Genomic DNA, 20,000 nt, shown 5'->3' on the forward strand with positions numbered 1-20,000 from the left:
TCCATACACACACTCGGGCTCACACCTCCATACACACACTCGGGCTCACACCTCCTCTTATCTCATTGTTCCGCGTCTATCCTGTCAACACACCTGACTTCGAAGAAGAATTCCAAAACTCAGTCAAGTAGAGACATGTTATAAACTGGTTATAAACTGGTCGTGCAATGCTACACGTTTATGAGAAATAGCTTTGAAATGACTTAATCTGAATTTTTGGTTTCATTTCACTTGTTATTATCAGGGGCGTAAGCCTAACAGCTCTCATGTTAGGCTCTGTTTGCATTGTAATGCTTACTTTGATATTTGTTTTATACCTGTGTCTGTTTGTAAAAGAACAAGTTATCCAACAGGTGTTTCTGGTCACGCTTGTATAAGAGCTTGATCATTAGAATAGGATGTGACCGTGTGTGTGTGTGTGTGTTTGTGTTTGTGTGTGTGTGTGTGTGTGTGTGTGTGTGTGTGTGTGTGTGTGTGTGTGTGTGCGCGCGCGTTCACATGCATCAATATCTTTTAGCGTAGGCCTATTAAACACTGCCACTGGGCTGCCATATAAAATAGAGCACCCCCCCCAAACTTGTGATAAGACTGTTCCGTTTATATTCAAATGCCCTTTATTGCATGAACAGCCAGCCTCACCTCAGCGATCAGTCTTCTCTGAGTAAGTGTTCACCAGATCACTGATTGGGTAGTGCCACATGCTGGAGTGCTGGCAGAGGGTGCAGAGGACTTAAGGTCAGCAGTGAACAAGGTCAGGGTCACCCTAAAAGGTCACGTCTCAGGCAGCCGGCATCTGTCCTTGACCCCCTCACAGGCACCGACCTTTTAAGGACCATATAGTGCTATGCACTCTGTATGTAGTTTAGTTTACTCTATTAAGTCTACTACAGACTATGTGCAAGAGGAGAAATGACACACAAGACGGCTCCCATCTCGGTGTCCTTGTCATTTGTCAGACAGCAAGCCTTTGTGTAAATATGACAATATGACAAGCCTTTGTGCATGTGTGTTTTGCATAGTGCAATTGTGTTTTTTTTTTTTAGTTAGTTTGCATAGTGGCAATGTTAGTTTAGTAGAATGCTTACCAAGAAGAGACCACAAGATCAGATGCTGTAAAAGAGCACCTCCAGTTTCTAGCTCTCTTAGACATCTAGCACTTCATTCTGACTGATGAGTCACATGCCTTTGGTACATAGGGATGTGCTTTAGAGTGGCAGAGAGATCAACAGCTGAGACTGGCGCACTGTTGTCAAGACTGCTGCCTTGCTGTGGAAACTGTGTTTGCATGTATGTTTATACTGATGTAGCCAGGTGAATATATATCAGGCAGAAATGTCTCTGCCTGACTTGTTTACATTTTGTATGAATATAATAGAAATGTGTATATACACACACACTACACACACACACACACAGAGTCACTGCTCCACTCCCCTCCCGGCCACACACACATCTTCACTGTCATCACTCACATACATCATACATACAGTACTCTGCTTGCAATAGTAAGTCCCTTCACCATACTTGCAGTACACTGCCCCCCCCCAATACACAGCACACTATCATGAGGAAGCTTCTCCAACACACATATTGCACACTGGCCTCTCCCCACATACACAGCACACTATCCCATCTCCCCTGTCATCCCCCCAACACACACACCAAGACCCCTGGCAGTTGGGTTAGCCCCTTGAGCCGTGGATCTGCCCAAGGTTTCTTCCTTGGTAAGGGAGTTTTTCCTTGCCCCTGTTGCTCTTGGGTGCTCCTTGTTGGTGCCCCCCCCCCAATCCCAATCCTCCCCCACCTTTCTTATGCAGCCCTTGCCACTTAATCTACTAAACCCCTCTTCTACTGCACTTTTTACCCCCCCCATAAATGCACGAATAGGCACCAGACATAATTTCACTGCATTTCTTACTTCCAGTAACTATATGCATGTGACAATAAACTTCCTTGTATCCTTGTATGTATATATATATATATATATATATATATATATATATATATATATATGATTTTGCATGTGTGTATTTTTGTGTGTCAGTGACCAAGTGACTGTAAAGCAGGTGTAGACAGGACGTGATGTCACAGATGAGTCCATTACCGGGGAATGATGAGGACAGTCAGGTGTTTGGTCAGGAATTTACCATCAGGCCCCTGAGGTTACTGGCAAGCTCTCTCTCTCTCTCTCTCTCTTTCTTTCTTTCTTTCTTTCTTTCTTTCTTTCTCCTCACTCACTCTTATATTATCTCACTCTTTTTTCCCTATTTTTACTCTTACATAAACACACACTCTCATCTCTCTCTTCTCTTTTCTTCTCTGTCATTATCTTGCTCTCTTTCTGTCCCTCTCTTGCTCTTTCTTAGTCACACACTTTTTCTCTTTTTCTCACTAACACTCCCCTCTCTCTCTCTCTCTGTCTGTCTGTCTGTCTGTCTGTCTCTGTCTGACTGTCATGCTCTTTCTGTCTTTGTTGACACTCTCTTTCTTATCCTCTCTCTCTAACTCTCTCTCTCACTTTGTCACCTCTCTCTCTCTCTCTCTCTCTCTCTCTCTCTCTCTCTCTCTCTCTTACCCTCTCTCTCTCTCTCTCCCTTTCTTAGTAGTTCTGCACTGCTCTATCTGCGTGCTCTATCTGTATTTTTTTCTCTTGAACTCTTAGGCTAGCTGTTTTCCTCTGCCTTTATCTCTCCCTTTCTCTCTCTCTCTCTCTCTCTCTCTTACCCTCTCTCTCTCTCTCCCTTTCTTAGTAGTTCTGCACTGCTCTATCTGTATTTTTTCTCTTGAACTCTTAGGCTAGCTGTTTTCCTCTGCCTTTATCTCTCTCTCTCTCTCTCTCTCTCTCTCTCTCTCTCTCTTACTCACACCATCTTTGCACCCTCCTGCACACACACTCAAGACATCATGAAGCGAGTCATGTTTTTTTTCCTTCCCCTTACACCACCTACGTAGGAAAATATGAGAGCTGCTCAGCTGGCCTTAACAGAACCTGTTTTCACTCTCTCTCTCTCTCTCTCTCTCTCTCTCTCTCTCTCTCTCTCTCTCTCTCTCTCTCTGTGCCCATTGCGCGCTCTCTCTCTGTCTCCGTTCTGTTCCCCTCTGTGGGTTTTTAGTCAGAGACATTGCGGTGTGTGAGGCTCTTGTGCGGTGCCATGTTTTGATCAGACGCGTGGAGAAACATGGTCATGACCCCACCCCCCCATTTGCAGCTTGGGCGGTCGGTGTTGTGAATCAGGCACACTCTAACGCAAAGGGTCTCCTGAGACGCGGGTGTGTTCATTAGTTCGGCGACATAACAAGACTAATGGAAAGGCTGTAACCTTTAATGGTGGAGTCCTTGCTTCTATTTCAGTATGCTTTTTGGTATTGTGCCCTAGTTGTCTAGTTTGAAACTTTTTGTCATTTCAAAAAATTGCTTCTTTTTGTCACACACACACACATGCATGGACTTACAAAATAAACAAACTGAAAAAATGCGTTAGCTTTTGCAGCTAAGAGGCATCTTGCTCGACTTGATGACGATATCTCATACTGAGAGAACATGAGAGAACACGGAGAGTCCTTTTAAAAGCTCATTTCTTTCCCTGTGCATGCAGAATTTTTAGTTGAGCTTTGGTGAGAACAGGTGAGATTGTGTCAAAGTGCCTCTAAAGTGTCACTTCTTCTGAGGTTTCTCATCATGAGTCAGACCAGTAATCATTTTTAAAGAAGTCGGATCATCTTGAGCTTGCAGCTTTAGTGGTTTTCGGCGCAAAAGTCCCTTATGAGTTATTTTGAGTAGGTTTAAGTTCGTCCCCGTTCCCTAGCGCTCGTACTTGCAGACTATCCCAATGGCCCGATACACACTGATCTGACTGTGTGTGTGTGTGTGTGTGTGTGTGTGTGTGTGTGTGTGTGTGTCACTGTAGTTCACCTGCGAAACTGGAAACAACAGTGATGTCATTCAGTCTTTTTAAATTTGATGTAAGCGTGCAGAATCATTAACCATTTACATGGCCTCAAAGCACTCTACGTATCCCAAGGCATTTACATGGCCTCAAAGCACTCTACGTATCCCAAGGCATTTACATGGCCTCAAAGCACTCTACGTATCCCAAGGCATTTACATGGCCTCAAAGCACTCTACGTATCCCAAGGCATTTACATGGCCTCAAAGCACTCTACGTATCCCAAGGCATTTACATGGCCTCAAAGCACTCTACGTATCCCAAGGCCTGAACCTGAAGACAGTGGCCATCTTAAAAGGAAGAGACCTTGAGAAATGTCCGACTCCAGCCCCGTCACCAAGCTGTGCTGTTGGCCTCGTCGTAGTGGTCGTCAGTCCATCTGCAGAGACGGGACATGGGGCTGTGGGAGCAGATGTGACTGGCCACTTCACTGCAGTAATCTGCAATGCCCTCTGGCATTCTCTTCTCAAAGTACCCCAGTGAGATCATCTGCGGCACCACTGATTTGCATAAAAACACTGCTTTTTGGCCGTGAAGAGCTCTCTTCATGAACACTGCTGAGCTCAAGCCTTTGCTTGGAGCAGGGGACGGACGGGCACTGGGGCCACAGGAGCGGCTGCGAGCTCCTCTATGTTCAGAGGGAGAGCACGAGTTTCATTCCCAGCAGAGTGCACGGCGGTCCGCTCTTGCTCACCGCTTCAGTGGTTTTGAGTGTCAAAGCCTCGTACGAGTTTTTCTGAGCCTGATGGTGGTGGTGACTCGCTGTTGTACGTCCTGCAGTCCTGTCGTTCAGTTGCTAGAGCAGTGTGGGAAAAACAAACCACCAATGGCTCTCAGTTTAATATAGTTTTGTGTATTTTATGTAGCGCCATTTCTAGCTCAAATTATTTATTTATTTATTTATTTATTTATTTATTTATTTATTTATTTATTTATTTATTGGGGGGCTTTTATTCGGATAGGACAGTAAAGAGTGACAGGGAGAGAGATGGGATGGGATTGGGAAATGACCGCAGGTCGGATTCCAACCTGGGTCCCCGTGGGTACTTGGACCCGTACATGGTATGGGCGCTGTAGCCTGTTGCGCCACAGCCCCACCCCCCGCCCCCCTCCCAGCCTGATCGAGCGAGGAGAAAATATATACTCTGAAGCTGTAGGGGGAGTGAAGAAATTGCCAAAACTGCATTGAGCACCTTGAGCAATATCATAAGTGCACTTTTCAATCCCGGCCCTTTTGCCCCTGCCACTCCGAATGCTTTCAATTTCTGTCCTCCTACTTAAAGTCAGTATTGGCCATCAACTTTAATTGTGTGCTGGGATTGGGAGCAGGGATCTATTGGACATATGCAGGGAGCTGGGAGCAGGGATCGATTGGACATATGCAGGGAACTGGGAGCAGGGATCTATTGTTACCATCATGCACTTCCACTTTAACTTTACCTGAAGTCACCTTTTGATAAAAGCATCATTGAGATCCATAGATAAAATTGTAGATCAGGGGGGTATTCCAAGTACGTGGTTTAGTGACAAACCTGGGTAAGTTAACTCGGAGTAAGGGGTAAACCTCCTAATAGAAGAGCTGTATGGCTTCATTCTCCTAAGCCAAAGACCAAAGACCAATCAAAACACACCAGAGGTACCTCACCCCTCCCTTCAGTGCTCTCTGAGAAATTTCTCAGTGTTTTGTTATTGTTTGCATGGCATGGCATGCTGCCCCCATTTTCTTTCTAGTCCATAGAGCCAGGGCTGTGTAAGAAAACAGTTTTTTACAGCGTACTCGAGAGCGAGAATGGAGAGCTAGCCAATTGTGAGGAGATATTCGCTGAATGTCACAGTGTTATGTATCACTCCCCCTACATTTAATGGATCTTGGAAAGAAGGTCAACCAGCTAAGGTGACCTATCTTTGGCTAAACCGTGTTTGCATGGACTTTGGTTGTTGATATAGTGGTGTGTAGGGGACCTAAACCGCACACTACTGACCTGAATAGTATGCAAATAGCATGCTTGGTGCTAGGCCCTACTGTGCACAGAGACTTAGCATGCAGAGCCTGACGTATGCAGTGTGTAGTCCATGCAGTGAAGTCCATGCCCTTCAGTAGGTACCAAAGATCTTAGAGTGGAGCGCTCTAGAGTCTTTGGTAGCTACAGTCACATTAGCCATGTTTACATGGACAATTTTTTTTGTCATTCCGATTCAACTATTCCGATTAAAAGAATCGTGCCGTCTGTTTACACGGGGTACATTCTATTCCAATCAGGTGCTCTCAAGAGCTTTAGAATCTTTGATAGGAATAGCCCTTGTTGCCTACTTTTCCTTGAGAAGATACAGCAGAATATATAATAAGTATAATAACAGTTGTAAAATAACAAGTCATTCACATTATAGGCTAATTAACTCTACGGGTTACGGGGTACGCGTCTGTTCTGAAGACTCCCGTTCATTTTGACTGCATGGGAAGAGAGCAGACAGAGCAATTCATTTTATTCCAGTAACAATCATACAAGAAACAAACTACGGAGCCTCGATATTAATGAAACGCCGACTCTATTCATTCAGAGATTCGCCGCCGCACAACAGTGCAACGTGCATGTTCACATGTTTAATTATCCATAACAACCCCCAAACTTGCCTGCTTGCCTTGCACATCTAATTAATGGGCAAAGTTTTCCGACTATTTGTCTTACCTTTTATTGCTGTGCATGTTATTGAGCTTGTAGAAGTTTAGCTCTTGCGTTGTGAACATCTCACGCTGCCATTGTCTGATGTAATTTCTGAGTCATATCACTCCATAATCTGTCTCTCTTTTAAATGGCTATTCCACAAATAGTAGGGTACAATGACTGGCTGTTTTAAAATATAACTAATATCGAAAGAAAATAACCCAGGCAGTCTCATCTTTGAGACGTTTAGGCCTCCTCCAATAGGCCTACTGACACCTGGGCTCATAGCTTGCAGGTTTGCTTAGTGGCCTACCAAGGTGCTGCAATAAGGTGCGACATGGGAGATGAATCATCGGTCAACTGGCACTGTATTCTACCTTCTTATTGCACATTTATATATTGTATATATTTTCTTTTGATTGGTTCAACCACTACCCGTCCGAATTTAATGAAAATATTATTTATCGTCATGTCATCCGTCCGATCTGCCGTTTATCCGAGTCCGCGGCTGTAACCGTTTGCTTACCAACTTACTACAGTAGCGTGGCCAGAAATGTTCAAATGGGTGCTGTGTGTGTGTGTGTGTGTGTGTGTGTGTGTGTGTGTGTGTGTGTGTGTGTGTATGTACTGGGGAGGGAGGGAATCATGGGACTTGAATTTAAAGCAGCAGTGAGTTTGGTGTGAAACTAGCGCCTACGTAAAAGGCATGCAAAAACCTTGCAAGCACCAACACGTAGTTGCCGATGTCTTGCTGTGGAAGTTCGTGGTACACTGCTGGTCGTACCCACTACCCTGCAGAAGTGTGTGGTGCTTGCCATGCTGACCGTACCCACTACCCTGCAGAAGTGTGTGGTGCTGGCCATGCTGACCGTACCCACTACCCTGCAGAAGTGTGTGGTGCTTGCCATGCTGACCGTACCCACTACCCTGCAGAAGTGTGTGGTGCTTGCCATGCTGACCGTACCCACTACCCTGCAGAAGTGTGTGGTGCTTGCCATGCTGACCGTACCCACTACCCTGCAGAAGTGTGTGGTGCTGGCCAGTGGTGGTGGTGTGCAACATGTCGCGTGGAAACAATCAATCACAGGCGCGTCAACAAAGGGAAAACCCAACAGAAAAAAAGTCTATGCCCAGCGCCATCCCACCGAGCCCACAATGTCCAGCTCCTCAATGAGGTGTGACATGTTTGGTGCTTGAAAAGGACAAACGGGGGTACATTTCACTTAAACCTTTTTAACCACCCTGACCTGCTGGCTGGTAGTTGATGGGTGGAAAGACTCATCACAACTTTTTGTTTGTATCTGTGTGTGTGTGTGTGTGTTTGTGTGTGTGTGTGTGTGTTTGTGTGTATCTGTGTGTGTGTATCTGTGTGTGTTTTGTGTGTATCTGTGTGTGTGTGTGTGTATCTGTCCTTCTGTAACACTTCTACTTTAGGAGTGATGCTCAAGTCTTGTCTGTTGACTAAGAGGGTGTTTATGAGTCATCTCAGAAGAGGTGAAATTGATACAGACACACACACACACACACACACACACACACACACTTGCAGATGAACTAAATTTACAGACATATACACACACACACAAACGCACAGCCCTATCTGCATTGCATTTTGTGTCCAAATATGAGCAAAACGTTCACACACACGCACACACAGATGTGATGACTCGTTAAGAGAAAGTAATATGAAAGTCTGAGCGATTGTATCAGTTTGAAGTGATCAGTGTGACTGCACATTTGCCACGACCGAAGTCACAAGCGTCGAAAAGAACACAGGAGAGTACGCACACTTTTTTTTATTTTATCATGGCATCAGGCACCTCAACCGACTGGAGGCCGGCTGTGTGTTTGGATCCGTTAGCAATAACACCTTCCCTTCATCTGGCTGAGTACTGGGTAAAACCTCCTAAATGCAGGAGGATGTGACCTGTCTGTGCCCCCCCCCCGGAGGGAATGCCCCCTATTTGCCCTCCCCACGGACAAGATACTCCCCTCTGGCCTGGTACCTTGTGTGTGTGTGTGTGTGTGTGTGTGTGTGTGTGTTGGTGTGCGTAGTTGCTGTGGTGGAGTGTGAATGCAAGTGGGGCTGTGGTAGAGTGTGTGTGTTTGGGAGGTGGTGGTGGTGGGGGGGGGGGGGGGGGGGGTGGTGTTGTGTTTGTAAAGGGTGGGGCAGCAGCAGAGTGTGTGTCAGGGCTCTGCTACAGAGATATGGATATTATGCTTTTTAAATCTATAACCACATAAGACGGATGTGTACTTTGGTAAAATAGCCTCTAATGTTTCTGTTATTGGTTTTTCTGTTTTTTTTCCTCATCCTAACATGTTTCTCACAGATGTGTGCAGTTTGTGGAATATAAGGTTGTGTGTGTGTGTGTGTGTGTGTGTGTGTGTGATATAAGGTTGTGTGTGTGTAATGTAAGGTTGTGTGTGTGTAATGTAAGGTTGTGTGTGTGTGGAATATAAGGTTGTGTGTGTGTAATGTAAGGTTGTGTGTGTGTGTGGGGAATATAAGGTTGTGTGTGTGTGTGGAATATAAGGTTGTGTGTGTGTGTGGAATATAAGATTGTTGAAGCTACAAGCAAGGGTGCCCCCTACTGGAATGGCCACAATTTTCTCTCTCTCTCTCTCCATACCTTTCTCAGGCCTCTCTCTCTCTCTCCCTCTCTCTCATTCAAATTTAAGTGGCTTTATTGTGCCTGTAAATCAACTCCAAGAGCAAGGGACTAATTGCACCAAGACCATCAGTTAGTCACCCAGATGTAATCTCACTGTAGGTCATACAAATAACTGTCAGATAATTAAATGGAAATATTAGTCAACAAAAGGATCTCCTTTTTATTTTTATCAAAAGGGCGACCACCAATGGTCATTGCGTCCTAAATTGTAGGAGGGCAGTCAATAGATTGTATTTGGAGCACTTGTAGGAATGTTTTTTTTTTTCTTCCTCTGAGAGGTCTTTAACATCTTAAAAATGTGCCGATCACATTAACATGACCCATAATCCTTGGACACCACTGTAGCTCACAGTGTCTTTGATGTGAAATGTTTGCTATGACTGGCGTTTTCCATCTGTAGTTTGACATGGTGCGCTGTGTGTCCTCAGCCCCGCTCCTGGTCCAGTGATTAGTGAGTCATGGGCCTCGCGCTGCTAGATGCAGCATGCTAGCAGTGGTGTGTTCGTGGCCGAGAAAGACCTGTCATTTAGGTCGGACTCGGTGAGTCAGTCTTTGTGAGTGAATTCCCTTCCCAGCACCTTTACTGAGGCCTGCTGCAGACAGCATATTTGGATCTCTGCAATCTCTTCGCACGGTGAAGAGTGTTTGTGTGTGCTTGTGTGTGTCAGGTTAAGAGACACACACACACACACAGTATTAATTTTCCAGGACATATTGGATCCTAGTGCAACATCAGCACTGTGTGTGTGTGTGTGTGTCTGTGTGTGTGTTTGGTGCATTTTCCAGTGGTGTGGAGGGACTCGCCACGTCTCATCTCAATTGGTCTGTCTCTGTCATTCACCCCCCACCTCCCCGACTAGGATACCTCCTCTTCACTCACTTCTGGCCTCTCCTCCTCTCCTCTACTCCTCCTCTCCTCTACCTCTCCTCTACTCCTCTCACTCTCCTCTTCTCCTCTAACTCTCCTCCTCTCCTCTAACTCTCCTCCTCTCCTCTACCTCTCCTCTACTCCTCTACCTCTCCTCTACTCCTCTAACTCTCCTCCTCTCTTCTCTCCTCTCTCTTCTTCTCCTCTCCTCTCCCCCTCTCCTCCTCTCTTCTTCTCCTCTCCTCTCCCCCTCTCCTCCTCTCTTCTTCTCCTTTCCTCTCCTTCTCTCCTCCTCTCCTCTACTCCTCTCCTCTTCTCCTCTAACTCTCCTCCTCTCCTCTACTCCTCTCCTCTCTCACTCTCCTCTCCTCTCCTCTACTCCTCTCACTCTCCTCTTCTCCTCTAACTCTCCTCCTCTCCTCTACTCCTCCTCTCCTCTCCCCTCTCCTCTACTCCTCTCACTCTCCTCTTCTCCTCTAACTCTCCTCTCTTCTACTCCTCTAACTCTCCTCTTCTCCTCTAACTCTCCTCCTCTCTTCTACTCCTCTAACTCTCCTCTTCTCCTCTAACTCTCCTCCTCTCTTCTCCTCTCCTCTACTCCTCTCCTCTCCTCTTCTCCTCTCACTCTCCTCCTCTCTTCTTCTCTCCTCTCCTCTCCCCTCTCTTCTACTCCTCTAACTCTCCTCCTCTCTTCTACTCCTCTCCTCTCCTCTTCTCCTCTAACTCTCCTCTACTCCTCTCCTCTACTCCTCTCACTCTCCTCTACTTCTCCTCTCCTCCTCTCCTCTACCTCTCCTCTACTCCTCCCCTCTCCTCTCCTCCTCTCCTCTTCTCCTCTAACTCTCCTCCTCTCTTCTACTCCTCTCCTCTCCTCTTCTCCTCTAACTCTCCTCTACTTCTCCTCTCCTCTACTCCTCTCACTCTCCTCTACTTCTCCTCTCCTCCTCTCCTCTACCTCTCCTCTACTCCTCCCCTCTCCTCTCCTCTCCTCTAACTCTCCTCTCCTCCTCAACTCTACTCCTCCCCTCTCCTCTCCTCTCCTCTACCTCTCCTCTACTCCTCCCCTCTCCTCTCCTCCTCTCCTCTTCTCCTCTAACTCTCCTCCTCTCTTCTTCTCCTCTCCCCCTCTCCTCCTCTCCTCTCCTCTCCCCCTCTACTCCTCCTCTCCTCTCCTCTCCTCTCCTCTCCTCTCTTCTTCTCCTCTAACTCTCCTCTCCTCCTCTCCTCTACTCCTCCCCTCTCCTCTCCTCCTCTCCTCTTCTCCTCTAACTCTCCTCCTCTCTTCTTCTCCTCTCCTCTCCTCCTCTCCTCTACTCCTCCTCTCCTACCTCTCCTCTAACTCTCCTCTCTCACTCTCCTCTCCTCCTCTCCTCTCACTCTCCTCTCCCCCTCTTCTCCTCTACTCTTCTCCCCTCTTCTCCTCTCCTCTCCTCCCTTTCTCCTCTCTCCCTCTCCTCTTCTCTCCATTCCTGTACTCTCCCCTAATCTCTGCTCCTCTCTCCTCCTCCTCCTCCTCCTCCTCCTCCTCGCCCCTCAGTTGTTATGTTTTGGAGAAACTGACTGAATGGGCACTAAAGAAACCCTGTTTCATTCATAAGACTTTTGGGGATTTTTCTCTCAAGGATGGTGACGACCACAAGAATAGCCTGTGAGGGAATCCCCAGCTAGCGTTTGTGTGCTGCACAGAGAGAAAGTGACTCTGCCTGCCTGTGTGTGTCTGTCTGTGTGTGTCTGTCTGTGTGTGTGTGTGTATGTGTGTTTGTGTGTGTCTGTGTGTGTGTGAGACAGAAACAGAGAGAAAGCCAGACATACAGCCGGTGTCTGTGTGTGCACTGATGCATATTAAATGCATGTGTGCTTTTAGATTTTTCTTGTCTACTCATATACTGTACTGTGACTACTGAAGTGTGTTCTTTTAATAAGCGCACAAACACACACACACACATACACACACCAACGAGAGAGAGTGAGGAGGGGGGGGGGGGGGGGGGGGAGTTTGTGGGGTTTTCATGATTTCTCGTCAGGTGATACCAACCTCTCGTCCCGTCGTCCTACAGCTCTTCTTCCTCTTGCTCCTGTGTGTGTGTGTGTGTGTGGGACCTTCGTACAGTAAAACGCTGTGTCACCCGCTCTATTTCTGAGCGAGCGAGCGTGCTGACGCAGGCGGACTTAACCCTTTCCCGTCCACAGCGCTCAAACTGTTCACACACACTCAGACGTACACAGAGGTGACGGCTTTTGGGACATTTTTTATGAATCATCCAAGTACTGATATGACTGAGGGACTAAGGAGGTATATGTGTGTGTGAGAAGGTTTGCAAATTTGCAAGAGGTCTGTGCAAAAACTGATGAGATTATGAACATTGATTTGAGGTTGTGTGTGTGCGTGCGTGTGTCTGCGTGTACGTATTTGTGTTTGTGAGAGCTTGTCCTTTTTTAATCTTGTTTTTATGTTTGCGTGCTTCCCCTTGTTCTTCTGGCTCATATCCCCAGTACCTGATGAGGGAGAAGTGCAGTGGTGCAGACACATGGAAATATGTTTCTCCAGTAGTCTCTGAATTAAAAAAAGACAGAAATAAAATGTATTTGTGTCTGTGTGTTACTGTGTCTATATGTGTGCATGCGCGAATGAATGAGTGGATAAGTTGTAGCGTGTATTTGAGTGTGTGTGAGAGTGCGTGCGCATGCATGCATATGTGTGTGCCTGTATATCTATGGGAGTTTTAGAGTGTATATATATCTGTGTGTGAGAGAGAGTGAGAGTGTGTGTGTGTGTGTGTGAGAGTGTGTGCGCATGCATGCATATGTGTGTGCCTGTATATATATGGGAGTTTTAGAGTGTATATATATGTGTGTGTGAGAGAGAGTGAGCGTCTGCGTGGATGCGTGAGAGAATATACAGTACAGGTGTGTTTAGATTTGTGTGTTTACTGAGCGCTTCCTCTATCCTCTCCCAGGTAAAGGCCGGGAGAATCGCAACAACGTGGAGTCAGAGGTCATCCCCAAGGTCGCCCGCATGACTGTCTCGGGCAAGAAGCAGACCATGGGCTTTGATGTGCCTGGGTAAGCCAGAAGACAGACACGCACGCACGCACGCACGCACGCACGCACACACGCCTGGGTAAGCCAGAAGACGCACACACACACACACACACACACACACACACACACACACACACACACACACACACACACACAAACGTGCCTGAGTAAGCCAAGGGTCAAGAGAGGGAATGGACCATAGGAAGGAACTCTGAGAAAACCGCATCAATGGCAAACCCAGAGACACCAAACCACGATAGATTTAAAGATAGTTTGTGTCGTGAAACTTTACTTATGTGTAAAATGAAAATCAACTAATGTTGCACTGTAAAGAAAGAAAGAAAGAAAGAAAACTAAAGTGGTGCTGTAATGGGCAGGGGATTGCTCATCACTTCACAAACACATGCAGCCATGCCTTCAAACCTTACATTCACATACAAACACATGCAGCCATGCCTTCAAACCTTACATTCACATACAAACACATGCAGCCATGCCTTCAAACCTTACATTCACATACAAACACATGCAGCCATGCCTTCAAACCTTACATTCACATACAAACACATGCAGCCATGCCTTCAAACCTTACATTCACATACAAACACATGCAGCCATGCCTTCAAATCTTACATTCACAAACACAAACACATGCAGCCATGCCTTCAAACCTTACATTCACATACAAACACATGCAGCCATGCCTTCAAACCTTACATTCACATACAAACACATGCAGCCATGCCTTCAAACCTTACATTCACATACAAACACATGCAGCCATGCCTTCAAACCTTACATTCACATACAAACACATGCAGCCATGCCTTCAAATCTTACATTCACAAACACAAACACATGCAGCCATGCCTTCAAACCTTACATTCACATACAAACACATGCAGCCATGCCTTCAAACCTTACATTCACATACAAACACATGCAGCCATGCCTTCAAACCTTACATTCACATACAAACACATGCAGCCATGCCTTCAAACCTTACATTCACAAACACATGGCAGCCATGCCTTCAAACCTTACATTCACAAACAAACAGATGCACGCGCAAACACACACAGGAGTACCTTCAAACCTGATTGTGACCTCAGTGTGTCTCCAACAGCTCTGAGAAGGCCTGTTGTACAGTGCTTGATGAACTTGACACACACACACACACACACGAACACCAAAACAGAAATACAAACACGTATATACACAGAGCAATACCCTAAAATTGGAATTTCATCTCTCTAATATCTGAAAGTAGCAAAGCATGTCTCTGAATTGGTAGATTTTGACAACTGCAGATGTGGTTTGCGTCCTCCTCAAGGAAAGCAATTCAGAATGAGACTTGTGTCAAAAGCAAAAGTGAGTAGTCATCCGTAAAGACGAAGAGAAACGGACTATAGTAGTCTGGATGGGTAGAGTAGAGCTGTTGATAACGCTGTTGTTTAAGAGAAACGGACTATAGTAGTCTGGATGGGTAGAGTAGAGCTGTTGATAACGCTGTTGTTTAAGAGAAACGGACTATAGTAGTCTGGATGGCTAGAGTAGAGCTGTTGATAACGCTGTTGTTTAAGAGAAACGGACTATAGTAGTCTGAATGGCTAGAGTAGAGCTGTTGATAACACTGTTGTTTAAGAGAAACGGACTATAGTAGTCTGTATGGGTAGAGTAAAGCTGTTGATAACGTTGTTGTTTAAGAGAAACGGACTATAGTAGTCTGGATGGATAGAGTAAAGCTGTTGGTAGCGTTGTTGTTTATTCCATGCCTGTTGCCAGAACCGCCAGCTCAAGTTTATCCATATAGAACATATATCATTCACAGTGGCACATTCAAATGTGCTTTGTGTGTTATGAAAAAGACTCTAAATCAAACTTAAGATAATCACAATAGAACATACAGTGTTTATACTGTATACATCAAGCTTAAGATAATCACAATAGGACATACAGTGTTTTTATAAATCAAGCTTCAGATAATCACAATAGGACATACAGTGTTTACTTATGCAGCAGTACAATGATAAAATCAATGTTTCTTTGTCACACCTTATTTCATGGCATAAAGAATGACCGGCTTATTCTAAAAGTCTAACTAAAGCTAATAAGCTAATAACTAGGTAAAATCAATATTATAATTTAACTAACGACCTTACCTACAAATATTATGATATAACCACAAAGACCTTAACTACAAATATTATGATTTAACCACAAAGACCTTAACTACAAATATTATGATTTAACCACAAAGACCTATTATGATTTAACCACAAGGACCTATTATGATTTAACCACAAAGACCTTAACTACAAATATTATGATTTAACCACAAAGACCTTAACTACAAATATTGATGATTTATCCACAAAGACCTTAATTACAAATATTATGATTTAACCACAAAGACCTTAACTACAAATATTGATGATTTATCCACAAAGACCTTAACTACAAATATTATGATTTAACCACAAAGACCTTAACTACAAATATTGTGATTTAACCACAAAGACCTATTATGATTTAACCACAAAGACCTTAACTACAAATATTATGATTTAACCACAAAGACCTTAACTACAAATATTGATGATTTATCCACAAAGACCTTAACTACAAATATTATGATTTAACCACAAAGACCTTAACTACAAATATTGATGATTTAACCACAAAGACCTTAACTACAAATATTGATGATTTAACCACAAAGACCTTAACTACAAATATTGATGATTTATCCACAAAGACCTTAATTACAAATATTATGATTTAACCACAAAGACCTTAACTACAAATATTGATGATTTATCCACAAAGACCTTAATTACAAATATTATGATTTTAACCACAAAGACCTTAACTACAAATATTATGATTTAACCACAAAGACCTTAACTACAAATATTGTGATTTAACCACAAAGACCTATTATGATTTAACCACAAAGACCTTAACTACAAATATTGATGATTTAACCACAAAGACCTTAACTACAAATATTGATGATTTAACCACAAAGACCTTAACTACAAATATTGATGATTTATCCACAAAGACCTTAATTACAAATATTATGATTTAACCACAAAGACCTTAACTACAAATATTGATGATTTATCCACAAAGACCTTAATTACAAATATTATGATTTAACCACAAACACCTTAACTACAAATATTATGATTTAACCACAAAGACCTTAACTACAAATATTGTGATTTAACCACAAAGACCTATTATGATTTAACCACAAAGACCTATTATGATTTAACCACAAAGACCTTAACTACAAATATTGATGATTTAACCACAAAGACCTTAACTACAAATATTGATGATTTAACCACAAAGACCTTAACTACAAATATTGATGATTTATCCACAAAGACCTTAATTACAAATATTATGATTTAACCACAAAGACCTTAACTACAAATATTGATGATTTATCCACAAAGACCTTAATTACAAATATTATGATTTAACCACAAAGACCTTAACTACAAATATTATGATTTAACCACAAAGACCTTAACTACAAATATTGTGATTTAACCACAAAGACCTATTATGATTTAACCACAAAGACCTATTATGATTTAACCACAAAGACCTTAACTACAAATATTGATGATTTAACCACAAAGACCTTAACTACAAATATTGATGATTTAACCACAAAGACCTTAACTACAAATATTGATGATTTAACCACAAAGACCTTAACTACAAATATTATGATTTAACCACAAAGACCTTAACTACAAATATTATGATTTAACCACAAAGACCTATTATGATTTAACCACAAAGACCTTAACTACAAATATTATGATTTAACCACAAAGACCTTAACTACAAATATTGATGATTTATCCACAAAGACCTTAACTACAAATATTATGATTTAACCACAAAGACCTTAACTACAAATATTATGATTTAACCACAAAGACCTATTATGATTTAAACACAAAGACCTTAACTATAAATATTATGATTTAACCACAAAGACCTTAACTACAAATATTGATGAGTCCCCTCAATGCTCCCACATGCCACATGGTGATTATAGTTCATTGATGGCTATAGTTCGATAACTATAGTTCATTGATGGCTATAGTTCGCTAGCTATAGTTCATTGATAGCTATAGTTCGCTAGCTATAGTTCATTGATGGCTATAGTTCGCTAGCTATAGTTCATTGATAGCTATAGTTTGATAACTATAGTTCATTGATGGCTATAGTTCGCTAGCTATAGTTTGATAGCTATAGTTCACAGCTGATAGAAGTTGCACTTTGGATGCCATTTGAATAAGGGCCCCTTATATATTTGGTGGTCAACACCAAAGGATGGTAAATCCTTGTTGTTGAGGTCAAGGTTGTCTCAGCATAAAACGTTTGAGTCTGTGTGTGTGTGCGTGTGTGTGTGTGCGTGCCAGTGTGTTTCATATCAGGAGGACTGAGGTGCCCACTCTGGGTCCACAGGAAACTTGCACCCCTGGACAGCTTTGACAAAAAACCTCTGATGACTGCTCGCCCTAGATTACCACCCAGCTATGTGTACCCCACCCCTACACACACACACACACACACACACACACACACACACACACACACACTTGTACTCACTGCTCTCCTGTGCTTTTCAGAAGCACACACAGTCACTGATATGCTTTAGGTCCCTCTCCCCCTAAAAACCACAGACCTCGCCTGCACACACACACACACACACACACACACACACCCATGACCACATACACACACAGACAGACACACACACCCATGACCACACACACACACACACACACACACACACACACACACACACACACCCATGACCACACACACATACACAGACAGACACACGCCCATGTGTGCACAGATGCACACACACACCGACACACACACACTCTCCACCTCCTTTCCAAACCACAGACTCTCACCCATAAAGCCACTGCCCCACCCCTCACCTGATTAGCAGCATAGATTGGGGTGGAGTTGGCCTGGGTGTGTGTGTATGTATGTATGTGTGTGAGTGTGTGTGTGTGAGTTTTCATATCAAATAACTCAAGGTTTAAACGGTATCATATTCAAAGCCGTGTTTTTACAGGAACATGACACCAATTAATTTGTCTGCCTGGAGGTCTCTCTCTCTGTGTGTGTGTGTATTTGTTTATATTAAGGGTGGTTTTCAGCATAAGTTTGCACATCCAGTATATTAGTTTGAATTATAGTCATCTAATGGTCTGTTTGTACAGGTGATGGTGGTGACTCAATTTCTGTGGTTATGTAATTCTGCATTTATACTCAACTGTTTGTGTCAGAGTAGATGTATATAGTATAAATTAGTTTTCAAATAAAGTACTTTGAAAACAGTACTCATACTCAAACAATACTCTATATTGTACATTAAGACTGCATTAGCCTGTTTGAATCGTCACGATTATGTGCAACTCTGTGTGTGTGTGTGTGCTTTAGCATGGAGGAAAATGGTGTCCACAGTCCTTCTGTGCGTCGGGGCCCCAGTCCCAACCCAGAGGCGGTTGCCATGACGCCTGTCCCCACGCCTGCCAGTACCCCCGCCAAACCTCAAGAGACGCCCGTCAAAACCCTGGCCAGTGGCGACGAGCCTGCGCGCCCCGTTACCCCGGTTACGCCCCGCACCACCGGCAAGAGCAAAACACAGCTCAACATCCGCGCTGAGCTGGACAAGCGACAGGGAGGGAAACCACTACTCAACATGGTGGTCATAGGTACGTGTGTGTGTGTGGGTGTGTGGGTGTGTGCATGACAACTGACAGAGAGAGAAACCGCTACTCAACATGGTGGTCATAGGTCCCAAACAGCCCTGGGTGTGTTAGTGTGAGAGACGGAGGGACACTGCTGTTGTGTGTGTGTGTTTGCATAAATTATGGTGTGATTTCTTATGACACTAGATAAGTGATCCAGTTATCTGAAGACAACATTTTTATGTTTACTTTACACACACGTGTGTGTGTGTGTGTGTGCGTGCGTGCGTGCGTGCGTGCGCGCGTGTGTGTGTGTGTGCTCTAGGCCATGTGGACGCAGGGAAGAGCACACTGATGGGCCACCTGTTGTACCTGCTGGGGAACGTGAACAAGAGGACCATGCACAAGTATGAGCAGGAGGCCAAGAAGGCCGGCAAAGCCTCCTTCGCCTACGCCTGGGTCCTGGACGAGACTGGGGAAGAGAGGGACAGGTGTGCACACACACACACACACCCACACACACACACCCACACACACACACACACACACACACACACACACACACACACACACACACACACACACACAATCAAAAAGCACATAAACACACATGAATGGGACTGTAACGATATGCGATTCGAAACCGAAATTACGACACTCATATCCATGAACCTGTGTCGCGGTGTGAAAAGGCAGAACTGCGACACACCCTTTCTAGTGTTTCACGCAGTGCTTTGCAGCTTACGCTGCCGCATAAGCAACACACATCTCCCTCCCCCACTCCAAAAAAAGAAAAATCGAGGTTTGTATCGAGGCCTACACATGAAGCATCGAATTCCAAACTTTCCATTGAATATTTTAATAATAATGTGGAAAGTAATATAAAAACACTATACTATATACTATGCACATTTTTCAAACAAAAAAAAAACCCTACATCCTCGTGTGTGTGTGTGTGTGTGTGTGTGTGTGTGTGTGTGTGTGTGTGTAGAGGAGTAACTATGGACGTGGGGATGACCAAGTTTGAGACCACTTCTAAGGTTGTGACCCTAATGGACGCC

At 44.0% G+C, this 20,000-nt stretch overlaps 1 protein-coding gene across 5 annotated transcripts in view; it reads left to right on the top strand.

Moving 5' to 3' along the window:
* Positions 1 to 20,000, top strand: part of hbs1l (HBS1-like translational GTPase) — a 56,544-nt gene that overhangs the window by 10,493 nt on the left and 26,051 nt on the right. For all 5 annotated transcript variants that reach the window (XR_006032220.1, XR_006032222.1, XR_006032221.1 and 2 more), the window contains exons 5-8: positions 13,111 to 13,216; positions 18,689 to 18,963; positions 19,265 to 19,430; positions 19,931 to 20,000. The exon at positions 19,931 to 20,000 is cut by the window's right edge and continues 48 nt beyond it. Coding sequence is in view for 1 of the 5 variants with exons in the window: in XM_042094286.1 (XP_041950220.1) it covers positions 13,111 to 13,216; positions 18,689 to 18,963; positions 19,265 to 19,430; positions 19,931 to 20,000 (617 nt within the window). In the remaining 4 variants the exon portion in view is untranslated. The remainder of the gene's footprint in view (positions 1 to 13,110; positions 13,217 to 18,688; positions 18,964 to 19,264; positions 19,431 to 19,930) is intronic.

This window comes from Alosa sapidissima, chromosome 6 (assembly GCF_018492685.1).
Source record: "Alosa sapidissima isolate fAloSap1 chromosome 6, fAloSap1.pri, whole genome shotgun sequence".
Taxonomy (NCBI): Eukaryota; Metazoa; Chordata; class Actinopteri; order Clupeiformes; family Clupeidae; genus Alosa; species Alosa sapidissima.